The sequence below is a fragment of the Podarcis erhardii genome, assembly GCF_964252035.2.
Source record: "Podarcis erhardii genome assembly, chromosome: 12".
Taxonomy (NCBI): domain Eukaryota; kingdom Metazoa; phylum Chordata; class Lepidosauria; order Squamata; family Lacertidae; genus Podarcis; species Podarcis erhardii.
The window spans coordinates 12,253,250-12,278,613 of NC_138513.1; the positions used below are offsets into that span (position 1 = coordinate 12,253,250).

Genomic DNA, 25,364 nt, shown 5'->3' on the forward strand with positions numbered 1-25,364 from the left:
CAAATCTGTACCAGCAGGAAGCATTATGTAGCTAATTTCTTACATCATTGTTCTTTTCATTAATTAACATTTCTCAACCGTTAGTGCAATAATTGCGGTGCCTCTGTGCTGTATGTCTCTTTCCATGATTAATAAGGAGCCATTATACTTCCCTTTCCTGAAGCAGTCAATTAACACGAAATACTTTCCATTAATTACTGAATGTTTAAAACCAGCATGCTGTACCTGGAGAGCAATCTGCTCACAGAACCTGTGACAAAAATTGCTTTCAGAAGTTCTTTTGAAATTTTATTCCACACGCGAAAAAGAGCAAACCACAGGCAGTTTAGTTGGCTGTATTAATTTGCTTCAGAAGCAGGGTCTGCCAATGAGAAACATCTTTTAATCTCATGGAAGACAAGGCAGCCATCTGGCTGCTGAGGATTTTGGAGTGAGACTGCCCCTCTCTCTTCCTCTCTAAACGCAGGTCATTAAAGTAATGTGTTCATCCTACATAAAACTCAAATGGAAGATAAAAGGTAATATTTATATACAAACAATTTAGTCCCACCATTTAAACAGTCATTGGTTTTATGAAACATTTGCTTTGCTCTTATCAGATTTGCATAACTTTGTGGTGCCACTGCTGCTGAAGAAAAGATATGCATAGATGTGTGTGGTCATTTCTACAGATGTCTACCTGTCTGTCTCATTTAGGCTACATGCTGTATAGTGTACACATTTACTTGGGAAATCAATGGGAGTTGCTTCTGAGTGGACACACAAAGGATTGTGCTGTTAAAGGCAGAGCTTAGCTGGAAAAAACCCTTCCAAGAATGGAAGCATGGAAAACAGTGTCGAATTCTCTGAAGTTTGGGATTTGATAAGTAATAGACTAAAATCATCAGAAAACAATGATTTATTCGGAGTAGAAATATGTGCATGAACTCAGTAACATTTTTAATGTTCAGATTAAAAAACACCTGCCTCATTTAATTTGCTGGAAATGAAGAAGCATAGTATCTGCACAGGGGGAAAAATATCCAATGTTTAAGTATGGCTACTTATTGGCTGTAGGGAAAAGCTCCGTTGAATTGGATCTATCTAGTCCCAGAATGATGTCTTCTTCAACAGCTAGTATTCAGACGCATTTGCTGTTTCTAAACATGAAGATCCACTGAGCAGTTTAAGAGCTCTAAGCACTTCTGCCCTGCTCCCCGAGAAAAAAGCTACTTCATTTTGCAATTCCTGTTTCTCCAAGACAATGTGTGGCTGCACTTGCTCAGACATTTACCCCACAGAAGCTTATCATGTCATGGCATCACTAGGCACAGAGGAGGAATAATTACAATTGGTTGTTAGAGAAGGAGGTACAAGTAAGAAGTTACTAAGTTGTGAATGCACATATCTTCTCGCTTTATCATGCAATAAAAATACAGTTACAGCACAATTCCAACCAAGTCGACTCAGAAGTCAGTCTTATTGAATTCAGTGGTGGTTAGGATTAGGGTCATGGGCACGTGAGGTTAGGGTCACAGCCTTAGCTATTTACTCTATTTATATATCACCTTTCAGCAGGGCTTTTTGCAGCTGGAACTCAGTTCCAGCAGCTCTCAGCTAGGCACCATTGCCATGATAAGAGAAAAAGGGAAGAGTTCATGGTGAGTTCTGGCAACTCTTTCTGCCTTTCTGTATTTAATTGAGCAGCTCTTTGGCTAAATTTGAATTGATTGATTAACATTCACTCATACCCTTTAAATTACCCCCTCCAATTGATTAATCAATGAAAGCCGTCGGTCCCAAACTTTCCCCCACCATGGACCACTTGAAAATTGCTGAGGGTGTTGATGAACTGCTTAATTACTGTATTTTTCGCTCTCTAAGACGCACCTTTCCCCTCCTAAAAAGTAAGGGGAAATGTGTGTGCATCTTATGGAGCGATTGCAGGCTGCACTGCTCTCCCTGAAGCCAGGAGAGCAAGAGGGATCGGTGCACACCGATCCTTGTTGCTCTCCTGGCTTCAGGGATAGCCCCGCTCCCTCTTCGCTCAGGAGGCTTTGCGTTGCTTTCTTATTTCTTGTTTTCCTCCCCTAAAAACTATGCGCGTCTTATGGTTGGGTGCGTCTTATAGAGCGAAAAATATGGTGTTTTCCTGCCTCTTGTAGCAATTGTAATGGTCTGTGCTAGAAGCTGCATGATTTTTAATTGTATATTATGGCTTCTTTTGTTTCTTATATATGGTGTTTTATTGTACTGCAACTTGAATTCCATAGAATAGAAGAAACAAAAGAAGCAATGGAAATAAATTAAAAATCAATATGAATATTCAGTGTGATGGATGTGCTATTTCCTGTCTTCAACCACAAATCCACAGACACACCATGGGCCACCTAACTGAAGTTTGCAGAGCACAGTTTGGGAGCTCCTGAACTAAAGTTTTACTTGCAGAATCTTCCGATTATACCGATTCAATATTGCAGACCCAGTTAGTGAACTCATTTCAAAGCCCAGAGAGGAGCTTCTGGATATCTCGGACCAAAAACCAGGAGTAAAACCACTTTTATCATGTGTTCTTCTCTTCAAGTGAACTAGGCCTAACTGGGTAAAGGAAAGTAAATAAGCTTTAGTCATAGGAACAATTTATGCCTCTTCAGGAACAAAAGTATCTATGGCGAAACTGAGTTCTGGAGGAGGTTTGCTTCTGTTAGGTGCAAGAATGCTGCTGTGATTTTACTGCTTTCTCCATGGGCAACGTTTTCAAAATTAACATTATTATGCAGAGTAAATGTGCTGTTACATTCCAGCTTCTCAATATATCAAACTGACTTGTCTAGGTAAGACATATGATGGATTGTTTGACTCCCCCCCCCCCTAATTGTGCAAGACTTTTAAAATGCCCCTTTCAAGGACACGTTCCCTACTTAGATAACATATTTTAAATAACTTTTGTCATACTGGAAAAGAAACCCGCTGGTTTACCTGCATAATAGAGGAGCAAATGCATGGATTTAAACCAAATTATCTCCACAGAATCCAGGTGATCTGAACTGGCTTAAATTACACTGTGGACTGGGCTGTTATAGCTCCTTGTTTTTGATATGGGGAGTATAACACTGGTACTAGGGGTGTTTTGTCCACTGCCATTACTTCTATATTTATTACAGAAGTTGGGGTGGTCATTCTGCTTTCGGTACATCTAATTCCTACAAACATATGTGGTCCCCATCTGTCTATAATTGAAATGCCAGTAATGACATGGAAGGTATCAGAGAAGAGCTAGTCTTCCATTCAGTAGATGACACTTCCCCCCACCTTTTAAAATACCGTATTTTTCCATGTATAACACGCCCCCGTGTATAAGACGTCCCCTATTTTGGGGGACTCAAAATTAAGAAAATGGGGGAGATTGCCCTCGTGTATAAGACTACCCCCCTTTTGTAACATTATTTTTGGGTAAAAAAAAACTCCATGTCTTACACACGGAACAGTACAGTAATCCTCTGCTGCTGCCTAACATTGCATTTAAGAATAGGAGTTGCTGTCCAGGGTCCTGAACAGCCAGCTCCTGAAAGCCCCATCACGTTTACTTATGGCAATAGACCTGGGTGGATCCAACTGCTTGAAATGGACCATCAGTTGCTGTCCCAGGTCCTGGAACACCAAGCATGGTTACCTCCAGCAAATAGTAGGGGCATCCAGAGTTTTCCTGGTCAACCTTTACCCCTTTGCTTCACCCCTACAGTACGTAATGTCGCTTATGCTGTGCTGGCTCTGCTCTTCCTGAGTCTGACGTGCACCATCACAAGGCTTTCCTGTTTACTATGCTGGAGGATCATGCAGCCAATTATCAAAGCTTCCTCCTGTATTTTCACGCAATAAGGATTGTTATTCATGGTAGTCTCCAGTCTGCAGAACACCTGTGGTTTTTCTAGTTACATGACAATTCAGCTATTATTGGTTTGGAAACTGGAACTACTACATTAGGGTTTGATCTGTATTTTAGCAGTGGGTGGTTCGTCTTTTTGTATCTGACAGTGAAAGACCAAGGCCAAATTCTGATTGATGCAGAAAGGGGTTAAATAAGAAGAGAGAAGATTGCAAATAGACTTGTATCATGTGTGCAGATTGTCTCTAGTTGGGGGAGCTAGTTGTGTTAATTGATTTCCACTTTCATTAATAAGCTGCAGATTCCAGGGTCAAACCTTCCAAGCCAACATATGCGATCTTGATTGTCTGTCACTAAAAGACATGCAAAAACTTTGATTTTTTTATAGTTATCTTGGAACATTTCTCTTGCATGCAACTCATTTTGCTGATATCATTGTGTAAAGCAATTGTGCTTTAGCACTTAAGCCTTTTCATAGGTGACATTAAGCTTTTCAGGATCCCAGTGGAAAAGGAAGGGAGACTCCCAGCAGATTGGCCTGGAAAGTCTTAAAGATGGTGCTCATATACTGATCCAGGGGGTGCCAACATAGCACTTATGAGCACACAATAACAACTTTATTATTTATACTGCACCCATCGGGGGTATATGCCCATGGAAGCTTTCTCTGATGCCCGCAGGGTCCCCCTCTCCACCCACCCATCTCCTGAAATTAGGCTTGAAACAAGAATTCTGTTCTAGCCAACAGTGTGTGTTTGGCTGTAGTGGGGTGTGATACCCATAACACTGTTTCTGGTTTGTAAATCTGTCCCTAGCCCCCAGAAAGTCATTGACCTATGTACCAATGAGTTGACAGAGGAGACATCTTTTAAAAAACACATACACTACACCCAGGAAGTTTTAGAAATTTTAGATCCTCCTCTGGGCAACTCCCTGTTGCTTTTTGTTCTGTCTGCTTCTCAAATTGTCCCCAAACAGAAATGCAATCCACTTTAGCTTCTTGTTACCCATATATAATGTATTCTCAGACCATTTGTCAGCACATTGACAGGGCCCACTGACGCTGCTGAACCCCACACTGGGAAGTTGAGTCTGTGGAGTTGCCATTTTAAATCATATCAGGATAATTGTGGGGAATTTTAAATCATGGCTCCTAGTTGCCCAATGGCACTGCCCGCTAAGTCTGTGGCTGATATCTTCCAGAAATATGGTATTAGGCACTTCTCATGTTCTTAAAACGGAATCGGAGTGCAGAGGGTAGCACTGAATTTTAACGAATAATTTACTTGGGATTAACATGCACAAAAACTGCTGAATGCTGTGAATGATAACTGAATGGAGGGAAATGCTTTTTTGATGTTGCTTACAAATACCTTGTGAGGAAGAAAGTATGATAACAGCTGTTGGGATAAATTATTAATTGTGCATTATTTGCTCAGCTCCAGTAATTCTTTCCAGTATATCAGAAAACTGCTACTCTGGTTCTCCTTCTCTTTGTAAGTCATGCAAAGTAGGCTGTTTTCAAGGAACTGGGGCCAATGTTCTCGATGTGGAATTTTTCTCCAAATCGCTAAAACCCCCGAAGGACAATTCAATCAAAGGACTGCTTACTCAACAATCTCATTTAGGCATATATGAATTCGTTTGAGCATTTGGACCCCATGAAAATCAAATCAGCCAATATATGAACACATGAGATCAGTGGTGTGCAGCGAAATTTTTCGCAGGGGAACATTTAGGGCCAGAGGCACTAGCTTGTGAGGGTGACATATGTGTGAGATCACACCTCCCTCCCTAAGCAAGACAGAAGCTTCCCAGGCTTTGGAAAGGAGGCACCAGGCTTTAATACACCAGTTTACCAGAAACATTTAGGGGACTAGTCTAAATGGGGAGATATAAGGATGCCTACCTTCCAAAATATATGTTTCTTTTATGGTGATGTTATGGACTGGTGGGATGCAGAGAAATGGTGGGAGGTATCAGCTAGGGAACCCCCAAGGAAAGAAAGCTCAGAGCCAGGGGACTGGTAGTGGAGCGATGATGAGTGGTCAGAGGGAGAAGAGGGAGCAGACTGGGGGGAGAAGGTGTCAGAATTTGAAGAGGCAACAGGGTTTTGTGAGCAGGAAGCATCTGTGGCAGAAAGCAGTCCAGGACCAGAGGCAGAACAGGAAGTTGGAGAGGAGGGGTCCAAGAGGCAGTGATGAAGTAGACTGATTAATAAGCCAGTGGGTCTCCCCCTCCTGCTGTGACCAGCTCCCCTCACCCTTGGTGGTTTCCTGAGCTAGTTTGTTTCTTTGAATAAAGAGAGTTAATGTCAAGGGTGGAGTCAGATGCAGGTTAGCATGAAGAAACAGTCAGTTGTCAGTGAAGTTGACTCTTTATTCAAGGAAATGATATACAACTCAGCAACACTTCCCAGTAGGTCTTATCCCTGTAGAGCAGTTGCCAGAACTAAAGGTCCCACCTTCTACCCTTTCTAAGGCTCCTCCCCTCCTAGGCCTAATGAGCACCAACTTTTCCCGGTAGGAGGTAGTTGAGAGGACTGAAGATCCTTCCCACAGCTTCCTAAGTCTCCTCCTCTTCCTGCACTCTCTCTGTCTGGCCCTCAGGACTCCCAGGACTCTCCTACCTCTCCAGGACACAACTCTCGCAAGCCTTGCTCCATGCCTTCCTTGAATGCCTTTGCCTGGCTGGAATGTGTTCTTGAACTGTGATGGTGCCTCTTGCTTGCCTGGCTGGAAAGATACGTACGGGTGTGTGTGGAAATATCAGATTTTGTATGTGTGTATGAATGAATGTAGTCTACTGTACAAAGGTAAGATTGGATACACAGTCCCTGCCTGTTTTGCTACCTGTTCTTGCTATCCACTCCAGACCATTGCCGGGTCTGCTTCCTTCAAAGCCCCTCTGTGAGTTCAGTCTCACCGGACTGGACAGCAACACGAGCAGTTTCTTTCCTTTGAAAGGTGGCTTATACATTCCACTCAGTGCAGGGATGCCACCCAAAATACCACTCCCACAGTGAGTTCTTCCTCACCCTACTGCAACATCTAGCATATAGGGTGTGACGTTACTGAGTTGTGAGTTTCTCCTGCTCCCACCAGGCACGTCCAATGGCACAGGGTAGGAGCAAGGACTCTCACAAGGTGATGTCACTAGACATCATGGCTGGGAGGGGATGGCAGGAATTATGACATTTCTGACAGCGTCCTTGTGGCATGTGTAATGCATGGAATTTAGAGGGAAGACAGGTGGAAGATGAAGTAGGAAGTCTTGACAGCCAAGAAACCTGGAAGAGTCTGAACCTCACCCCCAGACTGAACTCAGAATCAGAAAGAAGTCCCCAAGGAAAGGATCTCAGAGAGAACCAGGGATGCTTAAGGGATTTGGTTTCTGTGAATTCCAGTGCAAGTTGACCTGATCTGTATCTCCTTGAGTAATGCACAAATTGAAACAACTATCCTTTGGAATATGCACTTTTCTTCATTTTACAACACTGTTCTCCTTTCAGAAAGTATTGAAATGCTTTAAAAGCATATATTTTAAGGATAAAATATGTTTAGAATTTAAACATTAAGATTTTGGGGGTACTTGAACAAGAGTTTACATATGTATTTAAATATCAAGTTTTGTGTGGGTTAAAAATAATTTTTGATTCATTTGGAAATGGGATAGAATGGATTTATGAATGAACACATGTGAAATGGACATGGGCCACAAACAGACTGATCTAGCCATTCCTAGAAAGAGCCCTGGTGGGGGGGGGTGAGTGATCACTAAGGGGAACTTTACCTCTGTTGCCTCTCTTCTTCTCACATTAACTTGTTAAGAGCTGTCTAAAACCCAAGTTCATATTCATATCATTATAAGTCATAACATTCACAACTGGAATACTTTTGAACATCAAAACAAAGGTTTTGCCTTTGATCCTGGAAACACAGAACATGGAAACACAGAACATAAAACCCAAGTTCATATTCATATCATTATAAGTCATAACATTCACAACTGGAATACTTTTGAACATCAAAACAAAGGTTTTGCCTTTGATCCTGGAAACACAAGCATATTTTACAGCTGTGGATGAATGTAAGAAATCTTTAAATACTGTAGACTGATTTTGTAGTGGATGAAGGCAGGTTTCTTTGGAGAAAATGAAGTTCTGGACACTCTGTATTGCAATTGAATTTCCTGTCAATATTAAATATAATATTGGTTTCTGAGTTTATATTTAATTTACTGTCTATTGACATTCAGAAAAACAGAGGCAGTGACAATATGGTTTGGAACCCTTAATTTACTTAGTCATTCTCTTCTGCCTGAAATTTGATTTTGAAACTCTGGTCATTCTTGGAAGAAACAGGGAAATTGTGTTGGAGACTTTTCCCTTCCCTCTTTGAGAAAATGTATTACAACAGGGGAAGATTTAACCCAACAATATTATTTTGCAATATTTTCATAGTCTGTGTGTCAGATTATTTCAATATATCGCCATTGGACTTTTTCCTCATTCCTATGATTGGATCAATCATGTAAAAAACAATTGTGACTGTACAATATTCAAACAGATCAGCTATGAAAAGTGAGAGCAAAAAGTAGCATTTTTGTGCTGTAGCATCAAACCATCACAAACAAACAAACAAACAAACCTCCTCCAAAAAGCATTACCATCCTCATATGTACAAAATCTTAAGGCCTGTGCATGGTTTCACATTTTATCCTTTGGTTTGCAGTTCCTCTGTTTTAATTCAGGAAGGATTCAAGTCTGTCATTAAACGTTGGCCTTAGGCATTTTGCACAGTGTGTTCCACATCACAATTGCCCATCCAGTGCTCTTCGTGAACCGACACTGCATACCCCAGAATCCTCTACCATGCACAATAGGGTCCTCATCAAGCAAGTCAAAGTCCTTCAAGCTAGACAGTCTGAAAACCACTGTTCTGAAACATCTGAGGAACAGATGGCGACCACCCCAGGGGAAGCCTGAGTTACCAAAGATCAAATCTATCAAAATCCTTATAGCTCTGATCCAGTGGCTCCTGTATATAAGTGAGAGAGCTGATGCACGTGGAACATATTTTGATATCGAAGTGCATGGCTGTGGCAATGTTCATGATAGGTGATTATGGTGGCTACCATTTCCTTAAGAGTTAATTAAATTTTCCACCAGAAAACAATCACCGTTTATAATTTTAATGACATTTCCATGCTTGCTTGCTGCCCGACCGCTTAGCAATTTCACTATAAAGTTACCTGGCAATTTTGTCTGTGCAAGACATGGTGACCAGCTGCTCCCCCAATAACACACCATCCCACATTTGCACCGCACTGGGATATCGGGCTGGAATGGTTCCTTCCCCAGATTCAATCTTCGTTCGAAGATGCCCACGGTACTTCCTTACTATGTGCTTAATGCTGTTCACTGGAATGGAAGAAGGAAAGAATAGAAAGGAAGCGTCATCGGTGATAACAACAGATCAAGAGCTTTTATATTTCTCTTCTAAGGTGAACAGTGATGGGCCAAGTGGGAGCAGAGGGCAGCTGTAGCAGTGTCTTACTTCCCTCTCTCTCCATAAATACAATCTGGAATTTGCACATTAAAGCTGTACCCTATATACATTTACAGGGGAGAAAGCCCCATTTGATTCCACCAGGGATGGGCAACCTTGCTCAGCCTGAGCAACCTTTTGGGGGCCACATTCTTGTGGTAGGTGGAGGCAAAGGCAAAAATGGGTGGAACAATGAATAATACTTTTGTACAGTGGGTTTGTTTCTACTAGGGCTGGGCGATATCTGGTTTTCAACATATATCAGCAATGGCTCCAAATTACAAGAAAGAAGATTCCACCTAAACATTAGGAAGAACTTCCTGACAGTAAGAGCTGTTCAACAGTGGAATTTGCTGCCAAGGAGTGTGGTGGAGTCTCCTTCTTTGGAGGTCTTTAAGCAGAGGCTTGACAACCATATGTCAGGAGTGCTCTGATGGTGTTTCCTGCTTGGCAGGGGGTTGGACTCGATGGCCTTGTGGTCTCTTCCAACTCTATGATTCTATGATTCTATGATCAGCAGCTAAACATTGCGATGTATTGACATATGATGATGTCTGAAATTGGAGACTGGGCGTGCGGCTGAGGGAAGGAGCAGCCATGGATATTTTGCATGTGGCTGATATACACAGAAGCTCTATTTGCCTGGGCAAAACTAGAATTAGTTGGCTCCAGCTACTGTTGGGGTCTCTGCCTTTTGCCCTATGGGTCCCAATGGACACCACCCACTACCGACTAATTCTCTTTTCCTGGATGCTTTAGGCTGTGATTTTGCACCCTGAACTCATGGGACTGCCACTGAGTAGACATGGATAGGATTGCATTGCCAGGCTGTATCCTGCGATTGGCTTCCTAGCTTCTGGCTCATTTGTGTCAGATGCTGCCCGCTGTGGAGGATGCATCCTGAGGAAAGGCAAAGCACCTTTTCTGCCTTTGCCGCAATTGCAGGTGCCAGCTGTGCAGACTGAGCACAGCATTCCCAGTTGGCCTGCCATGCTACCATCCTGCTCACATCTGGATGCTGAGGATTGGAACGGCTGGACCAGTGCTGTTTATTTCAGGAATAAGTGCCCTCTGGTGGAAAGCTTTCAGATGTTCCATTACCTTGCCTAATTTTCTCCTTGTTTCATCCTTACCAACAAAGAACCTCATAGATGCTTTACGTAAACCATGCCTCTCCTTTTTCTAACCTTGGCTGGCCTACTCTTTGATTTTTCAGATCTGAAGTCCTCAAATTGCAACCAAAGCACTGCACTTCCTTCTGTATTTCAAAGCTTGAAAATTAGAAATGGCAGAAGGGAGACATACACGCACAGACATGCTCACAGATGGAAGGCGCTACCTGAAAATACCAGCAATTCCAGGACAGGGTTGAATACACTGCAATTTGCATGACTTTGATTATACTAAGTAAATGTTAGCTGACAAGGATCAAAGCCTGAGCAAGGTGCATTGACAGGCATAATTACCAAATGCAAACGGATTCAGACACAAATAAGAGCCTGCTCTTGACAGGCATTCTGCAAACTTCACTCCTATTCCAGGCAGATTTCGGGATCATCTGAGACCTACTTTTACAGCTCATGTTCATTTGTTTGGGATGGAAAGAAAACCCATAGGGTCACTAAGCCCAACCGCCTGCCCTAAGGCAAGATTCTTCAAGACACATTAGTCAGCCTGCCAAAGATTAGCCCACATCATGCAGGCCGCACCATGCCACCCACATGGAGATTGAAAGAGCGAAGACAGGGCACCCCATCGAGATGTGCACAGAGAACAGAACCTTCATGCGGTTCAAGCAAATGAGCCAGGTGGACTGCAGCTTGAAACTAAACAATTAAGACTTCTCTGATGGGAGTAACGGATCACTTGTTCCTAACAGTAAAAACTGCACCTCTTACTGCATTCATGAAAGAAAGCAATGTCCACAGTCCCAGAGACTTGCCCAGAGTGCACCACTGCCTTGGACACCACCTGACTGTAAAATCAATGGAGCCTGTGTGATTCAGAGGTTCAGGTTTGGGCTTGGACATGGTCAGCCCTCTCAGTAGCCTGAGAAGCCATGTACAAAATACGTCAAAAAGAGCAAACTGATGTTGAATTCCAGCATTTTAGACCAAAAGCTTTGGACCAGCTCTGGCCAGCAGACCACTTTCTACCAGGTAATGGGCACCTCATTTCCCGTTACAGTCATACCTCTTGTTTCGTTCAGTTCAGGTTACGTCTTTTCCGGTTGCGTCCCGTGGCGACCCGGAAGTACTGGAAAGGGTTACTTCCAAGTTTCGCCGCTTGCGCAGGCGCTCAAAATGATGTCACGCACATGTGCAGAAGCGGCAAATCGTGACCCACGCACGCACAGACGTGGGTTGCGTTCTGCTCATGATGCGAACGGGGCTCCGGAACGGATCCCGTTCACAACCAGAGGTACCACTGTACTTAACTTGTTATTTAACTGCTATTTTTGGTTCAGCTTCTTTAAAAAGGCACACCTCTCAATATTTATTTACTCATCCACTGGTAAGCCACAAGCTCCAGCCCGCTGCTGCTCTCCTCTTCAATTTGATCTGAGCCTCTGTGGCTGTTAAGTCTTCCTGATTTTTGCATCGCTTATTCTCCCCCTTGATTATCTTCGCTAATTGCCGCGGGGAGGGGAAGGGAGGAGGTAGGAAGGAGCAGGAGGGAGGGAGGGAGGGAGAAGTCAGCTGAAGATGCTACTTCATCCGGAACAAGATGTCAACCCGACCCCAGCATTAGAGAGGGCCAATTTAAAAATCATTTGGAGTGGGTTTATGATGTGTGCCTGACTAGACATTAGATGTGTAAATCACTGCTCAGAGCATCAGAGAAAAGGGAAGAAGGAAGTGCAGAATTATTAGTATCAATTTTGATCCTTTGAATGTGTAGAGATAAATCCTACCCTGCCCCCCCCGTTCCTTTCCTTTCTCTTTTTATATATATATAAAAATCTAAAATGCAATATACCGTAAGTTCAATTATTTTTGCAATGATTTGCAACTAGTCAGCCTTTGTGTTATGACAGACGATGGATTTTTTAGTAAAAAGCAAATTAAGAATTCTCCACTCCCCCACCTTAAAAAAAATAAAAAAATGCTGGAAATGAATGGTGATTAAACAGAATCACAAGAGTAAAAACCTGTCTGAAATTTACGTGTGGCTGCCTCAGAAGTTCATTTTCTATTTCCCTGCTTCACTGCATGCTACTCCCCCGCCATGAAGGGGGGGGGCGTGAGGCCTCTTGCACCCTCCCTTTTATACTCGCTTCTCAGTTCATTACGATAGTTTGTTTATAAAGGGTTGATAGAGCGCTTGGAAACAAAAGCGAGTTCAAACGGCAATGAATTCCACTAATCCTTCGGATGACAAATGCATTTGTAATAGGGCTGGAACCTACAAGCAGATGTCAACAAGGCATTATTTTGACTAATTGGTGAAGGACAATTTTAATAGGTAGGGATTCAAGCTGAAGGTACAGTTTTGGTGCTCTTAGCATTGTTATAATACAGTGGAGCATGAATTCCAGATAGCTAACCTTGATAAAGATAAAATAAAATAAAAAATGAAGAAAAATGTAAAGAAAAAGAAAGCCCAACAACTATCTCTCTGATATCTTATATCTAGGGCTTACCATATGTCTGGAAAATTCCAGACATATATGGAAATTGGATGCCTAAATTGGCTTCCGGCGGGAATTTTTTTTGAATGTTAAGAGATCTCCAGAATTTCCTGAATGTATGGCAACCAGTTGTTTTGTTTGTTTGTTTGTTTGTGTGTGTCTGTGTGTTTCTCTCCGCTCCCCCCCTTTGGTTTTTTTTAAAAAAAATATCAAAAGATTTCTGGGGAAGGCTACACCTCGGCGGCAGTGGAAGCGATGAGAGGGCTGTGTTGGAGAAAGGGGTGCATTAGGGTCTGGCCGTTTTCAGGTTTTTCTGGGGGGCGTGGTTCTGTTTTTTTTATTAAAAAAAAAAATCAAAAAAATTTGCAGGGTGAAAATTCCTTTCTTTCCCTGCTCGAAGAAGAAGAATCAGAACTTGGAGATGCTGGTGACGGCAGGGGGTGGGTGGGTTTGTTTGCTTGTTTTTAGAGGTTTCCTTAAAATAGCTCAACTTTTTGAAATATGGCAAGCCTACCTTATACCTTAAACAGTCCGTTCAGACATATGCTTTTGTGGAGTAGAACCATTTTCAATTTTGCCATTTTCATGCATTTGATGAAGTGTTTTTCACCCAAAGTGAAAAACAGCAATGCTGTGTCCTTAACCTCACAGTTGTACTTGAAGACGGAAAATAACAATACAATGTGATATTTTCTGAAGTTTAGCCTTTCCCCTTTCTTCCAAATTGTTTGGTCTCTTTAATAATTTTTTTTAAATGTCTGCTTTGCTTCTGGGAGTGCAGTCCCATTATGTGTTTTACAAGCTAGTCTCTGACCGTAATAATAAATTATTATTATTAGTAGTAATTTGTCATTTCTGGGTCTGGATTATAACAGAATGTCTGAAGTAGAAAACACACAAATTAATCAGAGGAATTCAGATTCTGCACAGGTGGTTTGCTTGGAGATACCAATCAAAGCAAGAGCAGCTCGAAGGTTTCAAGAGCATTATTTTTAATTGCTAATTGCATCGCTCATCTAAAATTAGCACTTGAGCACCTCCATTCTGAAGGCGTTGCAGGGCCCATAGGGCAAAGCATGGACACCTGATGGGAAAAGAGAGAGAAGCACCTCAATTAAACGAGCTTAAAAATCCTGGCTGCCATTTTGTATTTACGCTTCCAAAATGAATGCCGAGAAGCACAGAGGCATAACAGAATATAGTTTTACCTATAATTCATTGAGGATTAGGCTCTCTATGGCTGCTAGTCATGAGGGCTACATTACGACATCCAGGATCTGAAACGGCATGCCTCTGAAAACCAGAGGTATTCGATTATTTAGGAATAAGTTTCTGGCAGTAAGAGCTGTTCGATAGTGGAACAGTCTCCCTCAAAAGTTGGTGGAATCTCCTTCATTGGAGGCTCTTAAACAGAGGCTGGGTGGCTGGCCATCTGCCAGGGATTTTTTTAGATACGACTCTTGCATTGGACTTGGGGGCCCTTCCAACTCTACAGCTCTGATTCTACTCCAGTTGCTGTTGCGTTCATGTCCTGGTTGTGGGTTTCCCATTGGCATCTGGCTGCCCACTGTTGAAAACACTATGCTGGACTAAATATATTGGATTTTGGTCTGCTCTTCTTATAGTCACACAACAGAGAGACGCAAACACAGCTGGGGAGAGAGAGAGAGAGAGAGAGAGAGAGAGACTCTCCACTATTCACATAAGGTCTGGCCAGATTTGTGTACTAGATATGGCGTTTCAGATATTGCCAAATGTTTTGCGTCACTGTGGCTCTCCTGTGCCATTTGTGCTGCAGCACTCAAAGGGAGTATGGCTATAGGGAGCTGGGCATGTTTAGCCTGGAGAAGAGGAGGTTAAGGGGTGATATGATAGCCATGTTCAAATATATAAAAGGATGTCACATAGAGGAGGGAGAAAGGTTGTTTTCTGCTGCTCTAGAGAAGCGGACACGGAGCAATGGTTCCAAACTACAAGAAAGAAGATTCCACCTAAACATTAGGAAGAACTTCCTGACAGTAAGAGCTGTTCGACAGTGGAATTTGTTGCCAAGGAGTGTGGTGGAGTCTCCTTCTTTGGAGGTCTTTAAGCAGAGGCTTGGCAACCATATGTCAGGAGTGCTCTGATGGTGTTTCCTGCTTGGCAGAAGGTTGGACTCGATGGCCCTTGTGGTCTCTTCCAACTCTATGATTCTATGATTCTATTCTATAATATGTCATGCATTCACTGTAACAAGATGCCCACAGTGCATCTTGGGCTGTGCACACGTAGGATACTTTGGGTTTTCTGTGCTCTGGCTGGTCTCTCTTCACCCTGCTCCCCCCCATCCACCTACCCACACTGATGCACATAAGATGAGTAACCTCTGTGTCACCAGCTTGGAAACTTAGGTTTCTGCTTCCCTATATTAAACAACAAACTTTTTCATCATTCTGACACATTTAAATAAAGGGTTTGGGGCAGTGATTTAAAGCATTTTAGCATACATAAGGTAAAGGACCCCTGGATGGTTACGTCCAGTCAAAGGCGACTATGGGGTTGCGGCGCTCATCTCGCTTTCAGGCTGAGGGAGCTGGTGTTTGTCCATACACAGCTTTCTGGGTCATGTGGCCAGCATGACAACTGCGTCTGGCGCAACGGGACACTGTGATGGAAAGCAGAGTGCACGGAAACGCCGTTTACCTTCCCACCGCAGTGGTACCTATTTATCTACTTGCACTGGTGTGCTTTCGAACTGCTAGGTTGGCAGGAGCTGGGACAGAGCAACTGGAGCTCACCCCGTTGCAGTGATTTGAACCGCCGACCTTCTGATCAGTAAGCCCAAGAGGCTCAGTGGTTTAGACCACAGTGCCACCCACATCCCATTTACCTTTAGCATACATACCTGGAAAGAAATGGAAAGACCTTCCTCCTCATCTTGGTGTGCTACCACTTAAGGGTACAATTTAAAAAAACAACAACCCAACAACCTATTTTTATTCTGAAATGGTACTGTAATATGGAATGAACAATGAGCCTTATCAAATTACAAGTAACCTTGTATTATTATTTTTTTCTAATAGTCCAAATAGGAACCTTTGCTGAGGGCCTTTGTTGACAGCAAACTTATTCTGAATCAAAATTAACTGAGGTTAATGTCAAATGACCAACTAAAACTTTAATTGATAAATGTATTGATTCAACAGGCGGGCAGCCCTACTGTTTATGCCAGAGAGCCTGTGGCAGACATGTCTATTTGTGTTCTTCCTTGAGAGACATGTTTCTGTGCAGCGTGGTCCCCTGCTAGCTCTCTTCTGGGGGAGGAAGAATCCTGACTCGGTGCTTCACCCTCAGATTACCTACAAACCCAACGACCCAGATGTCGTGGCTGCCTGCCGATCCTGTTGCGATGGAAGCACTACAGAAATGTGTCTGCCTCACAACTCCAGCACAGCTGTAGGTTAATAGGCAAGCAGGAAGAAGACCACATGCCGAGAAGATGCAATGGTGTGTTTCAGACCTGACGGGACTCTGGGATAAAGTCGGAGCTGGGCTATCAGGAAGTCAATGGCACAAGGCAAGACAACATGTTAGCAAAAGATAGAAAAAGCAGCCTGGGGGGGGGGGGAAGACAGCAGAGGCAGCCTCAGGGCAGACTTGATTTGCCTGCTTCTGCTGGTCTGTCTAGAACAGCAAAAAATGCAGGCTATGGAAGAAAAATGAACCGAGAGCAAAAGGGGTGGAAAAAGGGGAAGACCTTGGCTGAGTTTTCTCATGTAAAAAGTTGAGGAATCAAGTTTCCCCCTTGGAAAAACTTCTTCATCTTTTCCAAAGTCTGTGATTGGAAGAGTTTCAAAAACACACCTAAAAAGTGTACTATTGCTGTTGTCATGTACATACACTATCAGGTCACATACTGCCTCATAGAGAAGCACTAGGAGAAAGAGGTCCCTCTTATAAGCTAACTCTCAAAAAGGAAAGCAACAGCGAGACAGGAGGGAGTGGAGGAAGCAAGAAAAACAAAACAAGGGACTCTCCTGTGTGAGTGTCTGAGGGCCCTGCTTTTGCCGCTTACCACCTACCTGGCCCAGGGCGGGGCCTGAAGCCTCACAGGGACTGCTGCGCTCTGCTGCCCAGGAGGACTCTCCTGTGTGAGTGTCTGGGGGCCCTGCTCCTTCCTGCCACTTACCACCTGGCCCAGGGCGGGGCCTGACGGGCCGCACTAGGACAGTTGCTGTTACTGCTGGAGGGGTGCAGAGTGCTTTTAAAATGTTTTTAAAATTTTCTTTTGAATTTTTTGTGTGTGGGGTGGGTGGGGTTGGGATGGATGTTTATTGGGCCTGGGAATTTGTTTGATTTTACATTTTTGTAATTTTTACTGTTTTTTGTTTGTATTGTTTTATTGGTTTTTTTTTAAGGTGTTATTTTGTTCTTAAGGGGAGGGGTCAGGGCTGCCAGGGAGTAGGTCCCAGCCAACAAAATGGCTGGGGCATGTTCCACAGGGGGGATGCACTGGGACAACCGATCTCAGTGATCACGGGTAGGAGGAGGAGTTACGCTAAGACCAGACCATGTCAATACAGAGGAGGCAGGTTTAGTCGTTGTCTGAGGACTATCCCTGCCTCCGGGTCTGGTCCTGACCGGATGAATACTGGAATCAGCAAGGGATACCCACATGACCTGAAAGTGTTGCTGTGCAATGCGAGGTCAATGATTCATAAGACCACTGCCATCCATGACTTGATCATGGATGGAGGACTTGACCTGGCATGTGTAACAGAGACTTGATTGGATGAAGCAGATGGGCCTGTCCTTGCCGCCGCTTGCCCACCAGGTTTCTCTTACGCACAGCAACCCAGGTCATGTGGGCGGGGAGGGGGGGTTGCAGTGATTTTTAGGAAGTCATTAGTTTGCACCAGGTGTCCTATTGGGAAGACCCAGTTTTCCGAGTGCATATTCTGGAAGTTGGGCAATAGGGGCAGTACAGGATTCCTTTTGGTGTACCGACCTCACCGCTGCACCAAGGATTCCCTGCCCAAGCTGCTTCAGGTTGTGGCGGATGTTCTCCTGGAGACACCTAGCTTGGTTGTCCTAGGGGATTTTATCATCCATGCCGACACGACCTTACAAGGGGCCGCTCGGGACTTCGTGGAAAGCATGGCCCTATGGGGCTGTCCCTGAATAAGTCTGTCCCAACCCATAGCCGCGGACATGCCTTGGACCTGGTGTTTACCTCTATGGATGTTGGTGATCTGACATTAAGTAAAAGCGAAACGAAAGAAGTGCCATGGTCAGATCACTTCCTGGTGCAACTGGACTTCTCTGCGACCCATCCCCTCTGCAGGGAGGTGGGACCGATTCGGATGGTCCGCCCCCGCCACTTAATGGATCCAAATGGTTTCCAGATAGTGGTAGGGGATGCTTTATCCCATGTTGATGGCCTTTCAGCCGATTCCCTGGTGGCCCGCTGGAATGTGGAGTTAACCAGGGCTATTGACTGTTTGGCTCCGAAGCGCCCTCTCCGATTGCATGGAGCCCGGACAGCCCCGTGGTTTTCCACGGATCTGAGGGCGATGAAACAATCGTTGAGACGGCTAGAGCGCCAGTAGCGGATAACTCATTCCGAATCTGACCGGACACAGGTTAGAGCTCAACGTTGAGCCTACCAAGTGGTGATAGTGACGGCGAAGAAGACTTTCTTCGCCGCCTCTACTGCATCTGCAGAAAACAGCAGCAGGAGACTTTTTCAGGTGGTTCACAATTTAGCGGAAGCACCTGCGACATTGGAGCCCAGTACGGACCACATGATCTCCTGCAATGATTTTGCAAAGTTTTTTGCAGATAAAATCGCTCAGATTCGGGAAGAAGTAGACTCTACCGTGGGAGCAGGGCCAGGCCGGGAGAGTGCTAGAGTCCTGTCTAGTCAAGTTGTGTGGGATCAATTCCAATCTGTTACCTCCGAGGATGTGGACAGGCTGCTTGGACGAGTGAAGCCAACCACCTGTCTCCTGGATCCTTGCCCATCCTGGCTTATAAAAGCTAGCTGGGAAGGACTGGGCGATGGGCTTCGTGGGGTGTTGAATTATTCCCTCCGTGAGGAAGCCTTCCCAGACCCTCTGAAAGAGGCGGTTATTAAACCGCTTCTTAAAAAGCCATCTTAAGATGCGGCCACGATGGCCAATTATCGCCCAGTCTCAAATCTTCCATTCTTGGGCAAGGTGATTGAGAGAGTGGTTGCTGAACAACTCCAGGCACGCCTAGAAGAAGCGGACCATTTGGATCCCTTCCAGTTGGGATTCAGGCCTCATCATGGGACTGAAACTGCCTTGGTCGCACTGGTTGATGATCTCCGGCGGGCTAGGGACAAAGGTGAGAGCTGTTTCCTAGTTCTGTTGGATCTCTCAGTGGCGTTTGATACCATCGACCATAATATCCTTCTGGACCGTCTTGAGGGGCTGGGAGCTGGGGGCACTGTCATACAGTGGTTCCGCTCCTTCCTCCTGGGCCGTGTTCAGAAAGTGGTGGTGGGGGATGAGTGTTCAGACCCCTGGGCTCTCACTTGTGGGGTGCTTCAGGGTTCTGTCCTCTCCCCCATGCTTTTCAACATTTACATGCAGCCACTGGGAGAGATCATCAGGAGGTTTGGGCTGGGTGTTCATCAGTATGCGGATGATACCCAGCTCTACCTCTCTTTTAAATCAGAACCAGTGAAGGCGGTGAAGGTCCTGTGTGAGTGTCTGGAGGCACTTGGAGGATGGATGGCGGCTAACAGATTGAGGTTGAATCCTGACAAGACAGAAGTACTGTTTTGGGGGGACAGGAGGCGGGCAGGTGTGGAGGATTCCCTGCTCCTGAATGGGGTAACTGTGCCCCTGAAGGACCAGGTGCGCAGCCTGGGAGTCATTTTGGACTCTCAGCTGTCCATGGAGGCACAGGTCAAATCTGTGTCCAGGGCAGCTGTTTACCAGCTCCATCTGGTACATAGGCTGAGACCCTATCTGCCTGCAGACTGTCTCGCCAGAGTGGTGCATGCTCTGGTTATCTCCCGCTTGGACTACTGCAATGCGCTCTACGTGGGGTTACCTTTGAAGGTGACCCGGAAACTACAACTAATCCAGAATGCGGCAGCTAGACTGGTGACTGGGAGCGGCTGCCGAGACCATATAACACCAGTCTTGAAAGACCTACATTGGCTCCCAGTACGTTTCCGAGCACAATTCAAAGTGTTGGTGCTGACCTTTAAAGCCCTAAACAGCCTTGGTCCAGTATATCTGAAGGAGCGTCTCCTCCCCCATCGTTCTGCCCGGACACTGAGGTCCAGCTCCAAGGGCCTTCTGGCGGTTCCCTTACTGCGAGAGGCCAAGTTACAGGGAACCAGGCAGAGGGCCTTCTCGGTAGTGGCGCCCGCCCTGTGGAACGCCCTCCCATCAGATGTTAAAGCAATAAGCAACTACCTGACATTCAGAAGACATCTGAAGGCAGCCCTGTTCAGGGAAGTTTTTAATATGTGACATTTTAGTGTATTCTTCATCTTTGTTGGAAGCCGCCCAGAGTGGCTGGGGAAACCCAGCCAGATGGGCGGGGTACAAATAATAAATTATTATTATTATTATTATTATTATTATTATTATTATTATTATTATTATGTGAGCAACTGCACTTTGGCTTTGATTCATCTGAGAATGAGGACTAAGCCAGCAGCTTCCTGGGGAAAAAAGATGGGTTTCGAGGAGGGAGTTGAAAGAAGGTGCCGTAGGTGGTTTTAGAGGGCATTTCAGGCATAATGGACAAGGAGGAGGAGAATGGGGCAGATCAAAGCTCAAATAACTTTGGAACAAACTTTGCATAACATAATACAAAGCAGTTTTGTACTTCAGTGCAGAGACACCTGTATGTCCCCTCTGGGTATGCTGGGATCATGTTACTGGCTTTGGCAGGCAGAATTCCACTAGCACATATGGGAATAGGCATATATAACACTCACAAATTTAGAGAGGGCAGAGGAGTGGCCTAGAGCTTTGACAGCTGGTAAGAGCAGAGGTAATGCTAATTCTATCTTGATTGTATTCGTGAGATTTGGAGCCAATTATTGGAGTATGCACTCCACCAACTTCTCCCAGGTCTAGTTCACCCCGCTTCTGCATTCTGGCATTCACTGTGAATAACATTAACCAGGGTTCTTGTTTAACTAGGACCAGAAACCAAAACTTAATCTTGGTTTTGGACCCTGATACAAGAAGAAACCTGTTTAGCATTAACCACCATTAAGGTTGATGGAGTGAGGGAATGGAGTACGGATTGCTTGTCTCCAGATTCCTTTGCATCAGCTGCAAATCTGGTCAGATCTGCCCATGTGCTTTCAGATCCTGTTTGGCTTTCCCAGAGGCTAACTGTGGTTAACTGAAATCATGACGGAGGTTCTTACTCCCCACATTCCCAAGGAGAGGTCCATAGCATCTGTACCACTGAAGCTTCCGAGTCCCTTTGAAGGGAACTCCCACATAAAATGCTTGGCAGAGGTTACCAAGGCCTGGATGACAGAGGCGAGACATACATTTTCTGTGTTGAGTGCAAAGGCCAAACAACGCATTCTATGGAAGATCCTTGATCAGATTTACCAACTTCTTCAAAGACGTAGAAAAGCAGCCACACAGAGACCTGAACTGGATCAGGGTTGCAGTGCCATTTCTTCACTCAAAATTGCCCCCAGTCCCAGGAACTATGGGGATAATATGCGCGATTGTAACCCGCTGCCTACATGGGGGTGGATGATTATCCTCTTTGGCCAAGATCCAGTGATGGCTCCTTTACTGCTGCTTTCAATTAAAACATGGGGAAATACACAGATACCCCACACAACATGTGGGATTGGTATGGAAAGTGTTATACAAATGTTAATAGATAACTAAAGCGCTGTGTGTGTCAATTTGTCCAAGCTGGCTACAGCTGATGTGTATTAGAGTCTGACAACATCTGGAGGCACCATATTGGCTTTCTCATGGTAATATAGGACTACGAGCTGCTGCTTTTACTTACTATGCTTTAGTACTGTGATCCATACCCATGGTTAAGGAATCAAGAGCTGGCTTGGTTAGGCTTGACAACAGCTGAATTAACTTCATTTAACGTTAGTAAGGGTTAATAAGGGTTCCCCAGAATTAACTGCATTTAGCATTAAAGAAAGGTTTCCCTTGACTTAGGATCTGCAAACTCCTTCAAACTGTTGTTTCAGATCTTAGTTAGGGATGAAGTCTAGTTAACTGGGGTTAATGCCGGTGCTGATGAACTGCTTAATGGTGGTTAAGATGGCAAATTTATTCCAGGGAAGGCAAAGAACTTGCAAAGAGCAAGTTTGTCCCTGAAGCTGGCTCCCAGTTCCTTAACCACTATTAAGAGGGAGCCCATATTATTTCTATACTGGCCCATTGAGAGAGGTGTAACCATTGCATCATTTTCATAGTCAGCCATCATCTACTTAACAGGGAAACAGAGAAAGAAAACATTAAGGGAAGCAAAAAAATAAATAAAATAAAATAAAATAAAAAGGTGGGGGGGGGGGGAGAAAAGCTGAATTGAAACCAAACCAGGGAAGTACAGTTCTTACAGTCCGTTGTGATTTCATAGGGGGAGTTGAGGCGTGCATCTCCACAGGGCGAAGTGCTCACGTACAGATGGAACAGAATGTTCTCTTTTAGCCTGTAGCCTCCCTCTTTTAACCGCACGAAGATTGATCGCTCGCCGTCTTCTTGTCGTTTGCTAGGATCATAGAGAAAGGTTGCAGGTCATTTGTTACATTCCGAATCAGAACTAATTCTGCTCTCCCTATGGGATAGCTCGCAGGCTCTTTGTTATATTTTCTTCCCTTATAATACCTTGTATCGCAGCATCTCTCTAGGTAATGCTTGTATGATCTCCACGGTGTCTGAGTTTAAAGGTCCAACAATTTAAAACAGCCGTACAATAAAATAAAATCAGAATCAAAATACGTTATCAGAATATTGTCATTATTTATCAATGCAAATAATAATAATGAAATAATTGGTTCTGTATCCAGAAAAGGATCAAAGAAGGAAGAGTCAAAAGCTGGGTGTGTTTCAACTCTCTCTTTGGCAGCAACAAAAAGAGTGACTGGTGCCAGTACTATTAAATAGTGAAGTTTTTTAATGTTCAGTGCATTACTGTGTTTTTAATATTTTGTTGGGAGACGCCCAGAGTGACTGGGGCATCCTAATCAGATAACAGGTGGCATATAAATAACAAAATTATCAGTTGCTGGAAAAAAATAGTCTTTTTTCCACAAAATGATGGGGAATAGCAAACGAATTCTCCCTTTTTGTTTGTATTTGGTGAGTAATACTATCATTAAGAAAACCACTAACTATGATTTTATAACTGGAAAGCTGCAATCCTATACGCAGGTGGTAAGGCTCATTCAACTACTCTGTATTGCTATGAGCTTGTTCTGAATTGTATTGTTTAATGGATTTTTTGTTTTGTTTTTATTTATATGTTACTGTGTTTTTGATAGTATAGTGATTGTAATGTTTGTTAACTTTTAATGCTGTCGTTATTGTGAGGCACTTTGATCTCAGTGCTTGTTGCTGGAAAAGCGGAATTCAAATGTTAAAACCAAATCAATTCATACAGCAGTTTATTCCATGTCCCTGTTCATTTCCTCATTATATTTGCATTATGTAAAAGCCACTTCCAGAAAATGAATGGAATCTGGTACATGTTTAACAATCATTTCTGTGTTATTTGATTCCAGAAAAATAAATAAATCATGGGAGTTAAGGTAAGGTTACCAGATTTTTTTTCAATGAATCCGGGGACACTTTTCAACTTCAATGGATTTTGTATGGGGACTGATTTGCAAATCCAGGGACTGTCCCCGGGAAACGGGGACATCTGGTAACCTTAAGTTAAGGGGTGAAATTTGAGGCAATATATTTGCATACAGTTCTTTCCTGCTGTTTTCAAGGGGGAATAATGGGGGAATAGAATCACTTTTATGCGGAAAGGGCCAGGGAGTATCATTATTGTCCAATGATATTGTCAAAGTTCATTGGTATGAATGAACTTTAGTGTGACATGCTGGAATGTTGGTCAAATAGCCACAGTTCCGTACTGCAGTGTGAAAGGAACATTAGAAAAGGGAAAAGGAGCACTAGCATTATAATTAGAAAAACAAACGCACTATTCTCTACCTCAGAATGCAACCTTAGTCGGGCCTTTTCAGTACTGGCCCCGACTTCTGAATAGACATACACAGGATTGTGCTGTTTAAGTTTTCTTAAGTTATGGTCAAAAATTGAGGCTGGAGAAACAATATTAACCCCACTCTGAAAGCTAGTATGAATGGAAATACAACATGTCGAAAGTTTAAAACTGTCAGTTAAGACAACGCTGGCACATCTCGAGATTTTAGTCTTCATTAATTCACTTTTTAAAATACGTTTTGTGTGCATGGCAAGATTGCTACTTCTTTTTGACAATATGGTTTTATTTCAACCTTCTTTTGCTAAGGAGATTTGATTTTTTTTAGCTAGAGAATTTCTGAATTTTCTGTCGATCAAATCAACTATCCCATTATTATCACTGTTCACTGATTTAAGTGGGATTAGGGAAAAATAAATGGTTTGAAGTTTGGTGCCCAACATTCTGGAATGAAAGATAAATCTGAAACATTTTCAAGAAGCACACCTTTGCCTACAGCTTATAAAAGGCTGAAGGTTTTGGCTTACTTCTCAATCACCACTCCAATTTCAGAATAACTTTTTGAGCAGATGGGAAAACTGAGAAACAAAACACTAGCATGTATTTCCATGTTGGCCATGGAGGGGAGAGGGGGTCTCCTCATCTACAGCCGCCATGGAAGCACAGGCTACTAACATCCCAACAAACTAGTTCTTTCCCAGACTTCTAATATTGGGAGACTTATTTACAAGTTAGAGTAGATTTGCGTACTTACGGGACCGCCTCTCCTGGTATGCCCTGCGGAGGACCTTAAGGTCCACAAATGACAACACTTTGGAGATCCCAGGTCACAAGGTGGTTAGATTGGTCTCAACTAGGGCCAGGGCCTTTTCAGTACTGTTTCCGACTTGGTGGAATGCTCTGTCACAAGAGACTAGGGCCCTGCGGGACTTGACATCTTTCCACAGGGCCTGCAAGACAGAGCTGTTCTGCCTGGCCTTTGGTTTGGACTCAGTCTGACCCTTATGTTCCCCTCCCCTTATGGTTTTGATCTATGGGCTACTTTTAAAATGAGGCTGCATTTTAAATTGCATTTTAACCTGTATTTTAAATTGGCCTCCCCCCTATGTTTTTACTGTAATTT

At 43.8% G+C, this 25,364-nt stretch overlaps 1 protein-coding gene across 6 annotated transcripts in view; it reads right to left on the minus strand.

Annotated features, from left to right (window-relative positions):
- ADARB2 (adenosine deaminase RNA specific B2 (inactive)) overlaps positions 1-25,364 on the minus strand; it is a 372,833-nt gene that overhangs the window by 18,842 nt on the left and 328,627 nt on the right. For all 6 annotated transcript variants that reach the window (XM_081834283.1, XM_081834282.1, XM_081834279.1 and 3 more), the window contains 2 exons: positions 22,629-22,780; positions 9,119-9,287 (listed from right to left, as the gene is read on the minus strand). In XM_081834283.1, coding sequence (XP_081690409.1) covers positions 9,119-9,287; positions 22,629-22,780 — 321 coding nt within the window. The remainder of the gene's footprint in view (positions 1-9,118; positions 9,288-22,628; positions 22,781-25,364) is intronic.